The sequence below is a fragment of the Mus musculus genome, chromosome 7 (assembly GCF_000001635.26).
Source record: "Mus musculus strain C57BL/6J chromosome 7, GRCm38.p6 C57BL/6J".
In the NCBI taxonomy this organism is placed as follows: Eukaryota; Metazoa; Chordata; class Mammalia; order Rodentia; family Muridae; genus Mus; species Mus musculus.
Window position 1 is genome coordinate 138,890,535 of NC_000073.6, and position 20,080 is coordinate 138,910,614.

At 45.1% G+C, this 20,080-nt stretch overlaps 1 protein-coding gene and 1 pseudogene across 1 annotated transcript; one reads left to right on the plus strand and one right to left on the minus strand.

Moving 5' to 3' along the window:
• Window positions 1-301: 301 nt before the first annotated feature.
• Bnip3 (BCL2/adenovirus E1B interacting protein 3) lies at window positions 302-18,972 on the minus strand. The gene is made up of 6 exons (NM_009760.4): window positions 18,829-18,972; window positions 8,147-8,294; window positions 7,462-7,543; window positions 4,076-4,182; window positions 3,846-3,995; window positions 302-1,426 (listed from the first exon to the last, which is right to left on the minus strand). Exons 1-6 carry the CDS (start codon window positions 18,857-18,859, stop codon window positions 1,381-1,383), a joined length of 564 nt encoding a protein of 187 aa, NP_033890.1. The 5' UTR covers window positions 18,860-18,972; the 3' UTR covers window positions 302-1,380.
• Window positions 8,716-9,703, plus strand: Gm18258 (predicted gene, 18258; annotated as a pseudogene).
• Window positions 18,973-20,080: the final 1,108 nt, after the last annotated feature.

A 20,080-nucleotide genomic window follows, 5' to 3' on the forward strand; every position in this document is an offset into this window, starting at 1 on the left:
ACTAAAGGAAGTCAGGACTGGAACTCAAGCAGGTCAGGAAGCAGGAGCTGATGCAGAGGCCATGGAGGGATGTTCCTTACTGGCTTGCTTCCCCTGGCTTGCTCAGCTTGCTCTCTTATAGAACCAAGACTACCAGCCCAGAGATGGTCCCACCCACAAGGGGCCTTTCCCCCTTGATCACTAATTAAGAAAATGCCTTACAGCTGAATCTCATGGAGGCATTTTCTCAACTGAAGCTCCTTTCTCTGTGATAACTTGAGCCTGTGTCAAGTTAACATAAAACTAGCCAGTACAGCGATCTAATTTCTTACAAAAATACTTTACTGAATGAAGCAAGAAAACACCTATTGACTATTACATCCTGTAGGATCTTGCTCCAAATGAAAGGGATATAGGCTATGTCTAGTAATTATGTAAATATAAACAAAAGACTGTTAAAATGTCACTTTTATTTTAGCACACCTGAGTTAAGTGTGGGACAGTGAAACAAATACAACAGGATATATACAGCATGTCAAGGAGGCAGGCTTTAAAACCATGCTATAGAAAAGAGAAGACTGGGAGGACGCCCGATTTAAGCAGCTTTGGATCCTGATTAATGGATATGCAAATATAGTATTCTCCAGTGGATTTGGCAAAGATTTTGTTTTTCATTTCCAGTCTTTTAAAGTAGACAGCTGATTTTCAGAGCACATAAGATTTAAATACAAACAAGAGAATTCAGCAGAGTGATAAAGGTGCCTGCAACAAAACTGACCACCCAAGGTAATGGTGGACAGCAAGGCGAGAATCCTCATCCTGCAAAGCAGGACGAGGGGGAACTGCAAAGTGGGGTTCGTGGGTAACCTTAGCTTCTACTTGCTACTCAGTTCACAAAGTTAGAGGCCTTTACAGATAACCCGCACGCACCCTTTAATTTTCTGCTATGTAATAGGATTATAAGGCCACAATATTCCTTTGGGGAAAACCCTTTAATGATTTTAATATCACTTACTTGTTCTTTTGAAGTGTAAAGTGTCTTAACTGGATTATGATTACAGATCAGTTTTAAATACACCATTGCTACTATATTAAAATTATTTATACTATTTATATCTAATATTCAAAGAAATTTACTATTTATATCTAATATTCAAAGAAATTTACTAGTAAATGCTACAATAGGCATCAGTCTGACATGCTTATTAATTGATCCCATAGGTATAATTATAGGTCATGACAAGAGTCTATTCTGTCTCACTAAATCAGGAACACCGCATTTACAGAACAAATTAACACACATAGTGCAAACACCCAAGGACCATGCTAGCTCTTCAATTAGCTGTCACAGCTCAGACATGAATCCTCACTGTGTGAACAGAAGTCAGATCCAAATCTTCATCAGAAGGTGCTAGTGGAAGTTGTCAGACGCCTTCCAATGTAGATCCTAGACAGAAAAGGGATGGCAGCCAATCAGGTCTCACAATTCTCAGGTGACTTTACAAAGCTCAAAGGGGCCAGGCCACCATGGTTACAGCTTTTGGAAGGGAACTGGCCACCTTATACTTGATAAAGTATGACTGTAATCTTCTCTTTTTTATGATTTTTATTTTATTTCTATGTGCATTGGTGTTTTGCCTACATGTATGTCTGTGTGAGGGTATCAGATCCTCTTGAACTGGAGTTATACAGTTATAAATTGCCATGTGGGTGCTGGGAATTAAACCCAAGTCCTCCACAAGAGCAAGCAGTGCTCCTAACCACTGAGCCATCTTTCCAGCACAACTGTCTACAATCTTTAACAAGTGTTCTTAGTCATCTAATATGTATTTCATATTGGTCTAATTTTTCTTACTTAAAATTTAAATTCAGTTGTTTCAAACATTCTAATAAAACTTACTAATATATTAACAACAGAAGTTGAAACTCAGTACCTGTCTACCATGTACAAGGTCCCAGGTTCAAATATAAGTTCAAACCAAACCCATATTCTATCACCATACAGCTTTGCATTCCCTTCTGTGTTGTCAAATGTTGTCACCACACAGCTGCAGGCAGGCTGGCTTCATATCCAGTTAGTTCATTACCTCTAACCTCAAAGCCCAACCAAGGAATACGTAATGAAGCCTCCCTTTTCTGCACTCAGTGAGGTGGGAACTGACGATCTCAGGAAAGGAGACAGGAGAGAATCCTACCTGGCCAGGTCTGTGTGGACTGGGAAGAAATAAGACTGGGCAGTGAGCTATCTGGACTAAAGAGGGTAGCATTCATGAAAGAATGGAAGTTGCCAAGAGATCTTGGGTGGGATGGCATCAAGTTCTGAGCCTGGGAAGGATGAAGGACAGAAGTGGTAGATAGGCCTATATCCAGCAAGGATTCCCTGAAGGGAAAACTCAGCTTGTACTGAACACAGGTTCCTGGCCCTGTCCACAGGTTTCCCTTTGCTGGTTCTGTTCTGTTTTGTTTTTTGAGACCAGGTCTCCACACGTAACCCTGGCTGGCCTGTAATTCAGAGATTCCCCTACCTATGTTCCCCAACGGCCACTGAACCCTGTTGCTTGCTAGTTCTGAGAAAAGGGTTCCAAACCGGGCGTGGTGGCGCACGCCTTTAATCCCAGCACTCGGGAGGCAGAGGCAGGCGGATTTCTGAGTTCGAGGCCAGCCTGGTCTACAAAGTGAGTTCCAGGACAGCCAGGGCTACACAGAGAAACCCTGTCAAGAAAGAAAGAGAGAGAGAGAAAGAGAGAGAGAGAGAAAGAGAGAAAAAGAGAGAGAAAGAGAGAGAAAGAGAGAGAAGGAGAGAGAGAGAGAGAGAAAGAGAGAAAGAGAGAGAGAAAGAGAGAAAGAGAGAAAGAGAAAGAGAGAAAGAGAAAGAGAAAAAGAAAGAAAGAAAGAAAGAAAGAGAGAGAGAGAGAGAGAGAGAGAGAGAGAAAGCAAGCAAGCAAAGGGTTCCAGGTGATGGGGATGCACCTGTCCATGAGACCAAGTGCCAGGAGAGAAGTGGTACAGGCAGGTAGGGCTGCAACCCAGTAAGCTAAGAGGGGCGTCCGGCACCCAGGCAGCTCTATAGGGACACTGAGGGTCTGCAGTGCAGGAAGTTAAGGGCAGGGAAAACTGGGATGTACCTATGAAACCCACAACATCCCAAGAAATTAAACACGAAACAGACTGGGCATCCGCCACATGAACAGCTTTTGGGGAAAAGAATATGCAGACTACAGAGCCTCTTCTGCCCCAAACATACCCCCAACTAACACAGACCAGAAGCCTACAGAGGCATCCCAGCCATTCCAATAGACTGCAGTCACCCAACACTGTCTTCATATAGAGGGTGAGCTTACCCCAGCGTGGACGGAGGGTATGGATTGGCTTAAAGAAGAGAAAGGGCTGGGAATTTAGCTCAGCTGGTAGAGTGCGGGACCATGAGATTATGTATCCCTGGGTGGGCAGCATCTGTAATCTCAGCACTCGGGAGGTAGACACAGGAAGATCTGAAACCCAATCTCATCCCTGCGAGGCCAGCACAGAATATACGAGTCCCTTTGATGACCTGCTCTTTAGCACTAGTCCCATCTAAAGAATCCATAGCTATACTCCCTGGTCTGTTTCAGTCTAAACTAGATACAAAAGCAGAAACCTAAAGGCGGCACAGAGGCCCGGCATGAGAACCCTGCGCAAGGCATGGTGGGTAAAGGCACCTTCCACTACACGGGATTTTTACTTGACTTGGGAATAAGTTTGTGAAAATGCACCGGCCTAAAATCATCTCTCTCTCCATACAATGTAGAAATAACTTGCTGGGGCCTAGACTCACCCAGGTCTACCCTGTCACAGGGTGTCCACGCTCTCATAGAAACATCACTTACCCCAAGCCAATGGCCAGCAGATGAGACAGTAACAGAGATGGAAGGAAAACCTTCAGAAAGTCTGCTGAGAAAATTCCCCCTTTCTTCATAACGCTTGTGTTTCTCATGCTGAGAGTAGCTGTGCGCTTCGGGTGTTTAAAAAGGAACTCCCTAAGGTAGAAAGAAACTGCCAATCAGTGTCCCCTTGTTAAAGGAAAAACCTTGACTAAGAATAGTGAAAACGGACTTACTTGGGGGGAATATTTTCTGGTCGACTTGACCAATCCCATATCCAATCTGAGTTTTTCTTCAGGATACTTTCAACTTCTCTTCTTCTCTCAATATAATCTTCCTCAGACTAAGGAAAAGTAAATATTAAATAAAGTAGGTGAGCTTTCCACAGTCACATGAAAGACAAAGTCAGTAAGCTCAACAGAGAACCCCACCTGACATGGTATTAACTATCCCACAACTTCAAATGCATTACAAATTAAGACATTTAGGTGGTAATGTCCCCTCAGAGATATTCTTTTAATATCTCAAAATAAAATATGATAACCACTGATATTCTCTTAACTGATGTTCCGTTACATGGGTAATGGAAACACAAATCTGTATGTATAAACACATTTAACAAAACGCAACAGAAACACTGCACAATTACAATCCTCATTTGTACACCGGGTCACATGACCCTAGCAGCTGATATTTATAGCTACCTCCTCTACTACCCATTCTGTATATATTTCCTCCACTTTCAGCAAGCACTGAGGGCAGTGACCCACACCTTCACTCCTGAACGGTCTGTGCACTTTGTCATCCTACCTAGATTAGACTGTTTGGAGTTTCCCACTATCTTTAATCACAGGACATGGTAGCACCAAGAGACACCCTAAAGGATCTCCTGAACCCAGACAGACATAATCTTTCTCACCTCCATTGTGGAGAAGCAATCCAATTTCCCCTTGGTAATCTGGATCAATCACCCTCCTAAAACTGTCATTCCTTTCTTAGCCTGTTCATTTAAGGGCACCCGAAACTCAGCTTCCAGTCCAATGGAATGGTTGTTTTGACACCTGGCATAAGTTCCCCCACCCCCAACACTCACACACACACACACACACACACACACACACACACACACACACACCTAGGCAAGTAGAAAAAGGTCATAGGAACAGAATGCAAATAAATTCCTAGTGGGTCACTAGGGGTGATTGTTGTAACTACTCCTTTTTCTACCCCTCGATTCTTGAACCCATGGATTCTGGTTATGAGAGAAACTATACCATATATTGGATGCTGATTTAAAAAGTATACCATTGCCGGGCAGTGGTGGAGCACGCCTTTAATCCCAGCACTTGGGAGGCAGAGGCAGGTGGATTTCTGAGTTCAAGGCCAGCCTGGTCTACAGAGTAAGTTCCAGGACAGCCAGAGCTACACAGAGAAATCCTGTCTCGAAAAACAAAACAAACAAACAAACAAAATATATACCATTGTTAGGGATCCATGGGTTCAAGGAATAGAAACCATGGGCATTTGGCCATGTAACTTGCTTGTGCCTTCGGGACCTACTTGGACCTGATCAGATATATAGATAGCCCTTTCACTTGATAGTGGATTGTTGCTGTACACAATCACTTGGTGGGCCATATAACATTCCACTCATGATAGGCAGCTCGGGTCACATGGTAACTTGGTGGCCCATTGTCAAATGTTCAGTTTCCACTAAGGCCCAATACCAGACCTCATTTGAAGGGATCTTAATCATCTATCTCTTCTACAAAATAGTACACTGATTCCCTCTATTGATGACATTATGCTGGTTGGATGAAGTGAGAAGTGGGTAGGAACTAACTACTTTGGACTTGTAACACATATGTGCACAGAGAATAGAAATAATTCAAGGGCTTTCTACCTCAGTGAAGTGTAAGTCTGGTGGTATGAGGCATTTGAGATATTCCTTCTAAGATGAAACTGCACCAAGAAAGAACACAATGTTTAGCAGGCCTATCTATTAGAATTCTGGAAATGGCACATTCTTCTCTTGGGTATATGATTAACCCAGCCCAACTTTGAATGGAGGCTGCAGCACAAGGTTCTTCAACGGATCCAGGCTGCTCTACGACTTGGACAATAAATATGATCCAGAAGACCAGTGGTACTTGAGGTATCAGTGCCCAGTAGGGATGCTGTTGGAGCCCTGGATGGATCCCTATCAGTGCCCAATAGGGATGCTGTTGGAGCCCTGGATGGGTCCCTATAGATAAATCACAGAATGGCCCCCATACACTTAGAGGTTTCTATACTTAGGAATGCCACTCCTTGGGGGGATTAGGAGGTGTGGCCTTGTTGGAGGAGGTGTCTCACTGGCTGTATGGGTTAAGAGGTTTCAAAAGCCCAAACCAAGCTCTTCCTCTTCCTGCTGCCTACAAATCCAGACATAGAACTTTCAGTGACTTCCCCAGTACCACGTGTCTGCCATGTTTCCTACCATGATGAGAATGGACTAAACCTCTGAAACTATAAACAAGTTTCAATTAAATATTTTCTTTAAGAGTTACTATGGTCATGGTGTCTCTTCACAGCAATAGAACACTGACTAAGACAGGCCCTGATCTCACAACAATGCTAAAGGTGCTCTTTAGTTTCTACTGAGTTAATATTAGAAAAGTGAGCTCATGGACTGGGGTACAGCTCAGTTTACAGAATGCTTGCCCAGAATCCTGGGCTCTAGCCCCACACTCACTACATAAGCCAGGCATAGTTGTACGTATTTGTAACCACCTTAGCACTAGGCAAAGTAGATTCCTCAATTAATTAATTTCTACAAGATATTTTTTTAAATGAGCTGTCTGGGGCTGGAGAGATGGCCCAGGGGTTAAGAGTACTTGCTGCTCTTTCAGAGAACCCAAATTAGTTCCCATAACCCAGACCTGTTGGTGGACTGCTGCCCGTTAATTCTAATTCCAGTGCCTTTGGCTTCTGGACACCAAGACTCATGTGCACATAGCATACAGACAGACAGACACACAATTTAAATTTTTAGAAATTCTATTAAGGGAAAGTGGTGGATGGGACGATGGCTCAGTAAATAAAATGCTTGCTGCACGAGCATTAGGACCCTCAGTTCATTAGGACCCCCAATACCAGTGGACAAGTTGGTGCACATCATTAATCACAGCACTCAGGGGACAGAGGCAGGAGGCTTTCTGTGAGTTTAAGACCAGCCTGGTCTATATAGCAAATTCCAGGCTAGACAGAGTGAATAGGGAATTCCCTGTCTTAAAAAAAAAAAAAATGGGGTTTAAAATGCCTCCATACATATGGCATTCTCTCAAACAAACACACACATAAACATAAATAAAAACTTTAAAAACCACAGATCCAACACTCATGTAAAATGCCAGGCACAGTGAGTGGTGAGTTCCATAACCCCAGGCCTGGAGCAGAGGCAGGAGGATCACTGGAGCTCACTAGCCAGCTGATCTACACACAATGGTAAGCTCCATGTTCAATGAGATACCCTTCCTCAAAAACTAAGAGAACAAAGACTCGCATATGTTGCAAGTCTAGGAGTCAGTTACCGGACTCATGATATGCTGAATCTTATAGCATGTTCCTATCTATGGCTTACCAGAGTGCTGTTTTTCTCGCCAAAGCTGTGGCTGTCTATTTCAGCTCTGTTGGTATCTTGTGGTGTCTGGGAGCGAGGTGGGCTTGATTAAGAAACGGATAAAACGGAGCAGCATGTCAATTGTGTCATAAGCAGCATAAATTCCAAGGGGCTCTTACCTCATTAAGGGGGTGGTAGAGACTCTCCAAAGCATGTCTCTTCCCTTTTGCCTATCACCAGACCAGTGCCAAACAATTCCTCAGTCTTCTGAGCTGATCACATAGGAGCCAGCTAGACAGTCCCTAGGGAAGCCCCACCCTCCTGCATGATCGGTAGCATAACCCTTGCAAGCATCTGACCTTTGACCACTGACTCTCAGCCACACACCTTGGATTTGCTCCCTAGTAGTGCTGCCTAGGAACCGAAGCCAGCTGGGGACATGAACAAAACTGCTCAGACTTGGTGTTCTCAGTGAACAGCTTCAAAAAGGGGGCAGACTTTTGTTATTTGTCTCTAGGTTTAATATAGTCCCTCTAGACTTGAGCCCCAGATCACTTCCTCTCAGCAGACTCCAGAGTTCCTTGTATAATGGAGTTACTCCCAAATGTGGCCTCAGACCTGGCAACCCACCCACAAAAACATGCACAATTGTGATTATCCATCTACTAGGAACATCAACACTGTAGGAGATACCCAGAAAACATACCTGTCACAGTGAGAACTCTTGGAGCTACTTCGTCCAGATTCATGCTGGGCATCCAACAGTATTTTTTCCATGTCACCATTATAAATAGAGACGGAGGCTGGAACGCTGCTCCCATTGCCATTGCTGAAGTGCAGTTCTACCCAGGAGCCTGAGAGAACAAAAAGGGCAGTTAGCAATCTGACCACTTGTGGGGCTTGATGACTTAATCCCAGCACTCTGGGTTCAAGGCTAGGCAGGACTACACAATAAGTACTTGTTCCAATCAATCACTCAATGAATAAACAAACAAAGATATAGACAGACAGACAGACAGACAGACCCGCCCATTCACATTCCCAGGAAATACCAAACACATGCATTTCTGGTCCTCTGGCCTCTCTCAGGTTCCTGAGGCTGAAAACACTGTACTCTACGTCTGGCCATTCCTTTATTCCATGCAGTTATTCTACAAATCTGTGATTTACCAGAGGCCAAGATGGGGATCCTGTTTAAGTTGGCATAAAAATGGAGGCCCAGCCCCTGCCTCGGCCTCGACCTCCTGGGTGCTAGGCTTACAATCATGGGCTAAGATAAGGCTCGATCTTAGTGATGCAGAGGATGAAGACTTTTTAGAATCACCTCTTTCCTGGAGGTGCTAACCTAACACATTCAGGTTATTCCTGAGTGGCCAAAATATTTTCCAGCAAGGCTATAGTTATGATAATGGAGGCTACTGAGGAGCTTCCTGTCCTGTTAGCAGAGAGAACTTACTAACGTGTACAAACACTAAGTCAGAGAAACTGCCCTTGAACTTCACTGCAGGTACAAGACAGAGCAGAATGTTCCAGAATTTTCCTGCTGAGTTATTGAATTCATTAGCACTGGAAAATCTGACTGCAGGCTGGAGAGATGGCTCAGTGGTTAAGAGTACCGGCTGCTCTTCCGAAGGTCCTGAGTTCAAATCCCAAAAAGAAAGAAAAAAAAGCCGGGCGTGGTGGCGCCCTCGCGCCTTTAATCCCAGCACTCGGGAGGCAGAGGCAGGAGGATTTCTGAGTTCGAGGCCAGCCTGGTCTACAAAGTGAGTTCCAGGACAGCCAACGCTGCCCAGAGAAATCCTGTCTCGAAAAAAAAAAAAAAAAGAGAGAAGAGAAGAGAAAAGGAAAGAAGAAAAAAGAAGAGGAGAGAAAAGAAAAGAAAATCTGACTGCAAATTTTCACAAACAGAGTCTCTCTGAAGAACTTTACAGAAAATGAAAAGTTAAAGAAGTTTTTCAGTGTCTTAACAACCAATGCAGATGGCAATACTGAGTTCATTTCAGCCGTGGAAGGATTTAAGTATCCAGTGTATGCTGTCCAGTGGCTTCCTGAGAAAGCGCCCTTAGAGTGGCAGAAGCTGCATGCTATTTCTCATGCACCAACTGCTAGGAAGACTTCAACTCTACTCTGCAGACTGTTTTCTTGCTGAAGCTCGGGAAGGCAGTCACCACTTTGAGAACACACTGGAGGAGACTGAACCCTTACCTACCAGTTCTGTCTCGTTTACACTGCAGATATTTCTTCATTTCAGCAATCTTTTTTTTTAAACATTTATTTATTATGTGTAAATACACTGTAGCTGTCTTCAGACACTCCAGAAGAGGGCGTCAGATCTCATTACAGATGGTTGCGAGCCACCATGTGGTTGCTGGGATCTGAACTCAGGACCTCTGGAAGAGCAGTCAGTGCTCTTACCTGCTGAGCCATCTCGCCAAGCCCCATTTCAGCAATCTTACATGTTTGACTGAAAGTCTTCAATATGGTATAATTCTGTGACTGAATTGCTAACACTGCTCAGGGCAGTATGAGAAAGCCACACAGATGTCTTTGCTGTGTGCCTGGTTCTGATTCATGGCTTAATACATGATTATTTTTTATCAGATTTGATAACCTGACAGTGAGAAAGATTAGAAATATCATGGTGTTTTTCATGAAAATTCCTTCTATGTCTGAAGATTCTAAGATATAAAAAATATAAAAAAATGAACTCTCAGTGTACACTTTGGTTCTCTAACACCACAATAATAAATGAACTCTTGGTACTGTTCCATCTATGGCTTGCTTTCAGTTTGGTCTGCTGAATGCATCTACTAGGATAGTAAAGGGCTGGTGCTATAGATCAGTGGAAGTATGCTTGCCTTATAAAATCATAAGGCTCTAGGTTCAAGCCCCAACACTGCCAAATGTTTGTGTGTATACATGTGTAGTTTTCAACAGGGCATGGTAGTACACACCCGTAATCCCAGTTATTTAGGAGGCTGAGGCAGGAGGACTACCAAGCTGGAGGTCAGTTTGTGCTAACTTGTAATAGTTGAGTTCTCTCTTTCCATCATTGGGTCCTGGGGATTGAACTCAGGTTGCCAGGCTTGGCAGCAAGCCCCTCCCATCTCAATGGCCCTTCCCATCTCAATGGCCCCTCCCATCTCAATGGCCCCTGGTGCTTTCTTTGCCAGAGTAAGAGTGTGTATGGGCCTCATTCTGGGCCCAAGATTACTTTTCTATTTTGACTCACGGGCCCATTTGCCTGTAGAAAATCCTTTTGAGCTAACCTGTTCTACACATCAAATTGAAGGGCAGCCAGGACTACAAAGAGAATCCCTAACAAAGAAATGAAATAACTGGTATTACACAGAACAGAAAGAGGGAGAAGACAACCACAAATGACTGGAAAAAAATGTATGTGCTGGAGAAGCTGAAGAAACAAATCTTGTGGCCACTATAACTTTACTAAATACAGTAATAATGACTGAGTTGTTCTGTGTCCCAGGTAATGTGCTACTATTTGATGATGCAACTAATGAAGAAAGGGAACCACTCCTGATCAAGTCACTGGGAGTTGGGGACAGAGCTCAGAAGTAGAGCTTGTAAGAGGCCCTACCTAGTTCTGATCTCCAGTACCAAAGGGGAGGGAAGAAAAAGGCAAAAAGATTGCTTCAAGTTCAAGGCCAGCTTGGGCTACATTGAGACTCTTGTCTATAAACTACCCCGCACACAGATCCAGAAAAGGAAAAAGGAGCTGTGCATGGTGGTGCACACCTATAATCCAGTAGAGGTGGGAGTTCTTAAGAGTTCAGGACCATTTGGGTGTGGTAGTGCACGCCTTTAATCCCAGCACTCGTGGAGGCAGAGGCAGGTGGATTTCTGAATTCTAGGCCAGCCTGGTCTACAGAGTATATCCAGGACAGCCAGGGCTACACAGAGAAACCCTGTCTCCAAAAACCAAGGGGGAAGAGTTCAGGGCCATCTCCAGCTACAGTTCAAGGGAGCCTGAGAGCGCCCTGTGCTATGTGTGACCTCCCTAAAACCAACAACACCCACTTTGAAAAGCCAGGAATGATGGGGCATCCCTGAAATCCTAGAATTCAGGAGGCAGAACAGAACTGTTGCAAGTTTGAGGCCAGCCTGTCACACAGATCGAGCTCCTGGTCAGCCAAAGCTACATAGTGAGTCTCAAAAGCAAAACACGTACATATTCTCTAGAAGCAGGAGCAGCCACACTGCTTTCCAGAGCACTACAAATAAACCTGCCCTCAACTGTGTACTCAATGCAGAATGTGCCACATTAATCAGACAAAAAAACAAAAAAGCCCAGAAATCAATTGTGGATTTATCGTTTATGCCACCAACAGTTTCTCAGTAAGATAACATGATTATACAACACAAACTTTGAAATAAACATGATTTTCCTCATTATCCTCTCAGATTGCCTCATAGAGAAAGAAGCAGGCCTAGTCCACATGAAACACATCACCAACTCAGAAGGGCAGAGTCCAGAGCCCCTCTGCTGTTGCATACAGGCCCCAGTGCCCTCCCTCTGTGATCTGCAAATCCAGCCTCATGTCTTTTGCTGGACCTCCTCCCTTCACTGTCTGCTAACACCCAGAAGCCAGGAATAGTGCCTCACACCTAGAATCCCTGCGTTCCAAGTCACTAAGGCGGGAATGTTGCTCTGAGTTCAAGTCAAGCCTGGGCAACAGTGTGAGCTCCTAAACCTCACCTACTAAATAGTACAGAGCTCAGCTATGGGCAGTTCCCTTTGTCTAGGCCAATCTTGTATTCAGATCTGAGCCTGTCCCAATTTATGTGATGAAGCTTAATGCTACCCATATCTTTTCTGGTGTCTTACACAAACAGTTTGAGGTCATGTTTTCTTCTTCCCAGTACCGCGTCCTGATGCCAAATGTAGAGTTTTTCCTACACTAACTACCAATTTTCCAAAATCAACCAGGGGAGTCCAAGAATTCAATATTCCCACAATACCTCCTAAGACTCGTACCAAATCCCATAAATTCAAGGCTGAAACCCTCAAGGATGCTGCACATCACACACCAGCCACAAGCAGAACACACAGACTATCCACACTTCAGCTCCGTTACAAACTTAAACACAAAAACAAGAAAGAAAAGCTCGTCTCTGATTTAATGCTGTGCTGAAGTTCAGAACTCAAGAAAACATGTGGCTTAAGTTTCTAATACAGAAGAAAACATGTTGCTTAAGTTTCTAATACAGAAGAAAACGTGTTGCTTAAGTTTCTAATACAGTTCAGAAGCAACCACATGGAAGCACACACCAAGGGCAGAGAATACCACCTTCCTGTTGCCAACTCCAAAACCCCGCAAACATTCTGCTCAAAGCTGGCTATGGTGACATTTTCTTTTATTCTTAATAGCTTAACCTCCAAATCCCTCCTCTCCCTGGTATCCTAAGTGTCTACCCTCTGACAACTTATTAGTTACCAAACTCTAGCCTGAGGCTATTCTGGGTCTCAAATAATTCATCTCATTCTTGAGGGCTCCTTATAAAGTTGACCTGAATAACAGGATAAAACTCCTAGCTAAGAGATTTGATTTGTTTCATCTATACATACACACACCCCATCACTTCCTAGCACTTGGGAGTACCAGGATTTTAGACACTGTAGTGTATAAAGTAAGACGTATCTCAATAAATAAATAGATAGATAGATAGATAGAGATAGATAAATAGATAAATAAATAAATAAATCGGACACTCAGGAAGTCCCACAACTTTGAGAGCTTGTATAAGGAACTAAGTCAACAGATAGATGTTTGTACTCATTGCACAAGGAGCAACCAAAAATGGAGGGAGCCAACTATCTGTACTGATCTGCACTGCTGTAACAGTAAGCCACGAGCTGGGTGATTTATAAAGTATTTCTCGCACTTGTGGAAGCTGACAAACCCAAACTCTATGCTGTCTGTAAGGAAGCCAGTTCCCTTCATCAGAAGCTTCACCTGGGCTCATCACAGTGCAGCAGGGCCCTGGCTCTGCTTTTCTCATATGGGCAGCATTCATATCATAGCAGTACTTTCAAAAACCATCAGGAAATCCTGGCAGTGGTGGCGCACACTCGGGAGGCAGAGTTACACAGAACTCTGATTCAGAGGCCAGCCTAATCAAGTTCCAGGAAAAGCTACCCAGAGAAACCCTGTCTCTGGGGGAGTAGAGGGCACAGATCTGTAGCAAATATCTGCAAAAGGCCCCAGCGCCTTAGAGGCGGGGAAACAATCCCATTTGGAATGATCTGGTGCAGAACCCTTGAGTCCAAACGCTCCAGGAATGATTTACTAGGGAAAAAGTTTTATCATTAACCTGTGTCTGGACAGGAACTGTAAGTCCTAGAAAACGGAGAAGACTTCATTTACATACATCCTGCAGTCATTCAGCAGCAGCTTCCATCGTTTTAAACAAGCAAGAAAGGTGTGAATGTGAACTTACAACCCTAATAGAACATTTAGAAGTTGAAGGCGAGTTTAAGGCCAGCCTGGGCTACAGAGTGAGTTCCAGGACAACCAGAGCTATACAGAGAAACCCTGTCTCGGGAAACCACCAAAAATAATAATAATAATAATAATAATAATAAATAAAAATATAAAAATAAATTGTTTTTAATGTTTTTAAAGGAAAAAAAAACTTAACATCAAGGAATCTCCTCAGTCAACACACAATTTATTTCATGTAATTTAATACATTTAGGCTTCAAGACAGCAAGCAGTGCCCCATTTGTTTTCCTGTCCACTCTCCCACTTCTGAGTTACACCAACAAGATACACATCAAGTCCTATATACATCTCCTGAGTGTAGAATGTCTGGGAACTGAACTCAGGTCCCCTAGGAAGCAGAATGCGCTCTCATGTGTAGCAGTGTTTTCCCTGCAGTATATGCTGTGTACCATGTAAGTGGCGCCCAGTTAGACAGAAGAGTGTATTAGAGTGTATTAGAACTTACAGTCGTAAACAAGTGTTCTTAACTGCTGAGCCATCCCTCTAATCCTTCATTTGGCTTCGGAGACAGAATCTCACTCCATAAGCCAGGTTGGCCATTGTGCTAGTTGGTTTTGTCAACTTAACACAATTTAGAAACAACTGAGAAAAGAGGGCTTTCTGGAGTATTTGATTTGAACTTTCAAAGACTGGCTCTCTCCTTCTACCATGTGGGTTTCTAGGGACCAAACTCAGATCAACAGGTTTGGCAGCAAGAACCTTTGCCCGCTTAGCTATCTTGCCAAGCCTATTGGAAGTGAGTCTTACTGAGGAACTAGTTAGATGAGGCTGGCCTATGGGTTTATCCATAGGAACACGATCTTGACTGTTAGTTGATATAGGAAGATCCAGCCCCGTGTAGGCATGCTTATTTATGGCTGAGGTTTATAGAATCACATAAATGGTGAGCTGGCGCATGTCTGTCATTCTAGTGCTCTAGATGGTGAGAAAAGAATCAAAGTTTAAAGTCATCCTTGGCTACTTACTAGGTTAAAAAGTCTAGCTTAGGATATATAAAACCACCTCAAAAATTGTTTTAACTAAAAAAAAGGTTATCTTTTTAAAAAAGATTTATTTATTTATTTATTTATTTATTTATTTATTATATGTAAGTACACTGTAGCTGTCTTCAGACACCAGAAGAGGGCACCAGATCTCATTACAGATGGTTGTGAGCCACCATGTGGTTGCTGGGAATTGAACTCAGGACCATTGGAAGAGCAAGCAGTCAGTACTCTTAACTGCTGAGCCATCTCTCCAGCCCAAAAAAAGCTTATCTTTACCTCAGTCAGACTCTGGAGTACAGAGATTAGAGGACTGCTCTACCATTCTGCTTTCCAAACTGCTTATAGAATGACAACCCTGGGAGTGAGTCCCTTCTCTGTATTACCCTCTATATCCCAAGGCAAACGTGTAGACTGTCAATGCCTAACAATAACTATACCCAAAAGAGCCCCATGCAGAGAAACACAGGGTCCCTATTCTCATGTCCACGTCTCAATCATGGCTATGGAAGGAGAATCACCTTCGTTGTCTTTCCCATAGTTTTCCAGAAGCTGAGGCCAACTTGAAAACAGAGTTAGAGAGCCAAGCAAATATGCTGATAAGCTCAAGCAGGGACAGCACCCAGCCAGAGCTAGCTAGCAGTCCTCAGAAGGGAGCAGGCACCCACACAACCTCCACACAGGAACATAATGCCACAGGAGAACGATGCTATAGCATTCCCAGAAAGCCAAGCAAGGGGGCACCAAGTCTGGGGGAAGCACTGCCCCAAACCACACAGGACTTCTCCAGAAGCAGCCATTGCTGTCTCCACACCTAAACAGCCCCTTGGGTTAACTTAGGAAGTTGGCAAATGGTTCCGAACTGAATCTGCCTAGTACATAACCTAGACTACTGGCTTCCTTTTCAGTCACATACACAAATGTGCATTTTATTGGAAGTGTCTCATGCAGGCTGGTGTTAAACTCCTGATCTTCCTGCCTCCATCTCCCAAACACTAGGATCAGAGGCTTGCATCATCTCTGTACCTACTGGATTCTAAGACGAGTGAACTTATCTCTCTGCCTATTGCTAGGCTGTGCCTGTCTGATACATCCTGAGTCAGGTGGCTCCAGGTACCCCTCTGGTGCTGAGCAGTCTGTGCCAGGTCCTTAACTGAAGTAGCCATCCTTAGTTCCACTTAACCTCTGGATCTCACTAGGACTATTTACAGAGGCTAGAGCCAAGGAGAAACCCCTTCAGTGTATCCATGTTTTCTCTTCATGCAAGTCTGTCCTTGATAGTTTGCCTATAACCAACAGAACCACTCATCAGAACCAGTTGCAGACAGGGCAGCTAGCTAAGTGAAGACTTATTAAATCTATACAGTGGACCTTTCAGGAAAGGGCAGCAACCAAGGCACAGAAATATCACAATACTTATCTCTCCTCCAGCATGCCAGAAGTCATACAGAAAAGCCCTGCTCCTAAACACCTTTCAATAAGATGGAGCAGAGGTAAAAAGGGAACAGAACCAATCAGTGTTGTGGGTAACGCCTTCAGTAACGCTGGTCCCAGAGGTTGCTATGGGGAATATTTGCTGTCCCACCTACCAACAAGGCTTCCACAGCTCTCAGCCTCAGAAGTAAACACGAAGCGGCAAACAGAGGAGCTGCCTCAGCTCTGACTCCAAGCTGGGATTCACATTTCATAGGGCAGCTGAGATAACCCATGTGACTAAGTGACCCCTCCTACCCTGAGCTAGACAGTGAGCCAGTGCTGAGCTGCACGTACACCCCAAACAATGGCCCAAATCCTTAGCCTGAGTTTCCACACCGTAACCATCTTTTTATAGAATAAGTAAAAGAGAAAAACACAAAACCTTAACCCTTGAAACGTCTAATGACAACCCCCTTCTGCCAATGACTCAGCAGTCTGGCGTGCATGTCAGCTGAGTGTATGTTAACCGAGACCTCTCAGGAATACTCAGAAACTCCCCTAGATGAAGTCTTAACAGCATAGTGTCAGAAATCAAATTTCAACTAGCTACGAAAGTGACTTTACACAAAACATCACTTGATCTCTTAAGAGAAAAGACAAAAAAACTTCTCAATCAAAAAATTCCAACTGTTTGACGTTTGACATTAGGGAATAAAACCTGAATTACGAGATTTTTTTTTTAATGTGGCTGTAGTTTGAAAATACAGATTCTGTAATGTGTTAGGCTGATTAAATTCTGCCTACTAAAATCTCGTTTAGGGTAATAAATTCAGCTAACTCAGTGTCTCTGAATGCAAGCTTTTTAAAAACTCTTTTAACACAACACTGCTCTGAGTTACCCTATTCCAGTACTCCAGGACACAGAATCTCTGGACAGCATAGTCTACACAAGTTCTAGGACAGCCAGAGCTATACAGAGAAACCACGTCTTCACACTAAAGTGGGTACTGTGGCCCACACCTTTAATCCCAGCACTAGGGAGGTGGAGGCAGGCAGATCTCTGGGAGTTCACTGAGAGTGAGACCCTGCCTGGGGGGGGGGAGGGGAGTTGACACTAAAGCATTCATTTTAAAGGTTTGGAAAGCCTCTCTCTCACGTTTACTGACATGCGTTTTACCTGGTGAACTCTTGCTTCAGAGAGTACAAAGGTCAACAGGATCCTCCTCCAGTCTCAGGGCCTGAGACTCAACTCAGACTCAACTCAGGCCCACCAGGTAGCTCTCAGAAATGGACAATGGCACATAGCACCCAGGCTGGCCTTGCAAAACTAGCAGCTGTCTGCGCAGTGCTAACAGTCTGTAAAGGCTGATGCTGGGAGAGCCTTTCTGTTATTTGTGAGACAGGGTCTGGCTACAGAGCCCCGAACTAGCCTGGTACGACTGTGTAGTCCAGGCTAACCTGGAATTTGTCAAGACTCAACTTCACCCACCCCATGATGGGATTTTAGGTGTGTCACCACACCCAGCCTCACTTCCATTTTAACCTACAATCTACTTCACTGCTTGCAGTGAGCCTACTGAACTAAATTATAAGCACTTTACCCTCCTTTTGAGCTGTTGTAGCTCTCTTCCACACTACCTCCAGCCATACCCCCTCTCTGTTTTTCTCTTTGTAGACTTGGCTGTCCTGAAATTCACTCTGTAGACCAGGTTGGCCTCGAATTTACAGAAATCCCCCTGCCTCTGCCTCCTGATTGCTGGGATAAAAGGTTTGTGCCACCACTGTGCGGCTATCCCACCTCTTAACTCTAAAACCTGACAGAGGTCTGAAACCCTGTATCCTCCTCTTCCATCAGGAAGTGGCAACAAAGCAAGCCAGGGGTAAAGATTGGGGGAGAGGGGACACAGCGGCAAAGCCTGTTAATTCCAAATTCCAGCTACTCTAGAGGCTGAACCAGGAGGATCACAAGTTCAAGACCAGTATGTCTTAAAGCAATAAAATGAAAACTGGTAGTGTTGCTCGGGAAATGAGCACTTACCCAGCACGTTCAGATCTGGTTCTGTCCCCAGTACCAAGTAGGAAAAGTGAAAGGCACTACAGTCATAAATATTAATGACTTCAATCAAAGCACTGAAAATTCAACTGCAACCTCTAACTCACTTAAGCAACTCTGAACAAGGGGACGCCAAGGGCCTGAAATCTGAGCTACTCGGGAAGCTGAGGAAGGAGGATCGCAGAGTTCGAGGCTCCCCTGACCTACAGAGTCTGAAAATACAGAACTATGACAGTGTGAAGAACAGAGCAGGAAAGAAAGACCCGGCCTGCCTGTGAAGGTACTGTCTGTAAGATGCCCCGAGGCTCACCACCCAGCCCCGGCTGCACCGAACTGCATCGCGGCCTCCACTCACCGCACCCCAGCCCGCGACCCTACCGCCTCCGCGGCCCCTCTCGGCCCACTGCCTCACCCTGCAGGTTCTCCTCCCCGCTCTGCGACATGGTGGCTCGGCAAAGGAGCCCGAACCCAACTGCGACAGGCCTGGGAGGCGGTCACCGAGAGGTAGCAGGGGCAGCCTGCGCCGCTCAGTTCTGAGGCCAGGCGACACTGGACTGAGGGACAAGGGGCGGGGCGGGGCGGGACGCACGCGGCGGCGGAGCCCATTGGCTGGGGGGCGGGGCCTGCAGGTGGGGGAGGAACGCGGGGGAGCGTGTGGCACGTGCGGCGCGTGCGCCGGCATGGGCGGGGCCTGAGGCAGGAGTGCGCGGGAGGGCGGCTGTTTTTAAGGTCTAATGCAGAAGTGGACCGGGGGCTGTGCCTGAGGCTGGAGTAACTGGGACCTAGGCGGGTAGGGAAGAGTCTGGGGGCGGGGCTCGAGGTCTGAGCCTTGGGACTCCGAGGTGCGCGCATTGCAGAGGCCAAGAGGCGGGTCTTGAAGCCAGGCTGGAGGTGGGCAGACGTGGGCGGGCTCCGAGATAGGCGTGGCATGAGGACGTGCGGCCAGGTTTTTGGGCGTCTGGCCTTGGGTGCTGAGTTTGCCCCTCCTGCTCGCGGTTGACCCATAGTTCCCCAATCTCCTCCGGAACCTGCGAGCGCCAGCAATGGGAGCACACATGGTCTCGCTGTCTCTATGCACGCTTACAGATAGTTTTTTAGGTTGCATCTTTAAGAAAAATGCAGTCCGGGAGTGCTTATGTATAACTCTAGTCCCAGCCCTGGTTCGTGGCCAGGCTGGGCTGCACTGTATGAAGCTGTTTACAACAAAGCAAAACAAAAAATTTGCCAGTATTCTACTGCAGCATCAATGGCGAGTTGGGTAGTGCTGTGGTATGCTGCATGCGAGAAAGGACGGCATTTTTGGACAGGAACGGTTGGAGAGACCTTTGGAGGGCCAGTTTTGAGGATTCTGCATCCTCCCTGTAACCTACCCAGTAGCTTCTCTGTACTTGGAGGTTGGAATTCCCTCTTGATACAGTTCTGGGATAGAGAAGGGGCTTGTGAACCTCAAAAGAAGCTATCTTAGTAGCAGTGGGTCAGGTCACTAGAAGCAGCTTCATTTGGTGTTTTGTTTTTTCCCAGACAATGTCATAACCGAGGCTGGCTTTGAATTGGCTGTGTAGCAAAAGCTAACCTTGAATTTCCGATCCTACTGCTTTCGCCTCCTGAGAGCTGGGATTATAGCTATGCAGCCTTGATTTCCGTTTGTTTTGTTTGGAGTGCTA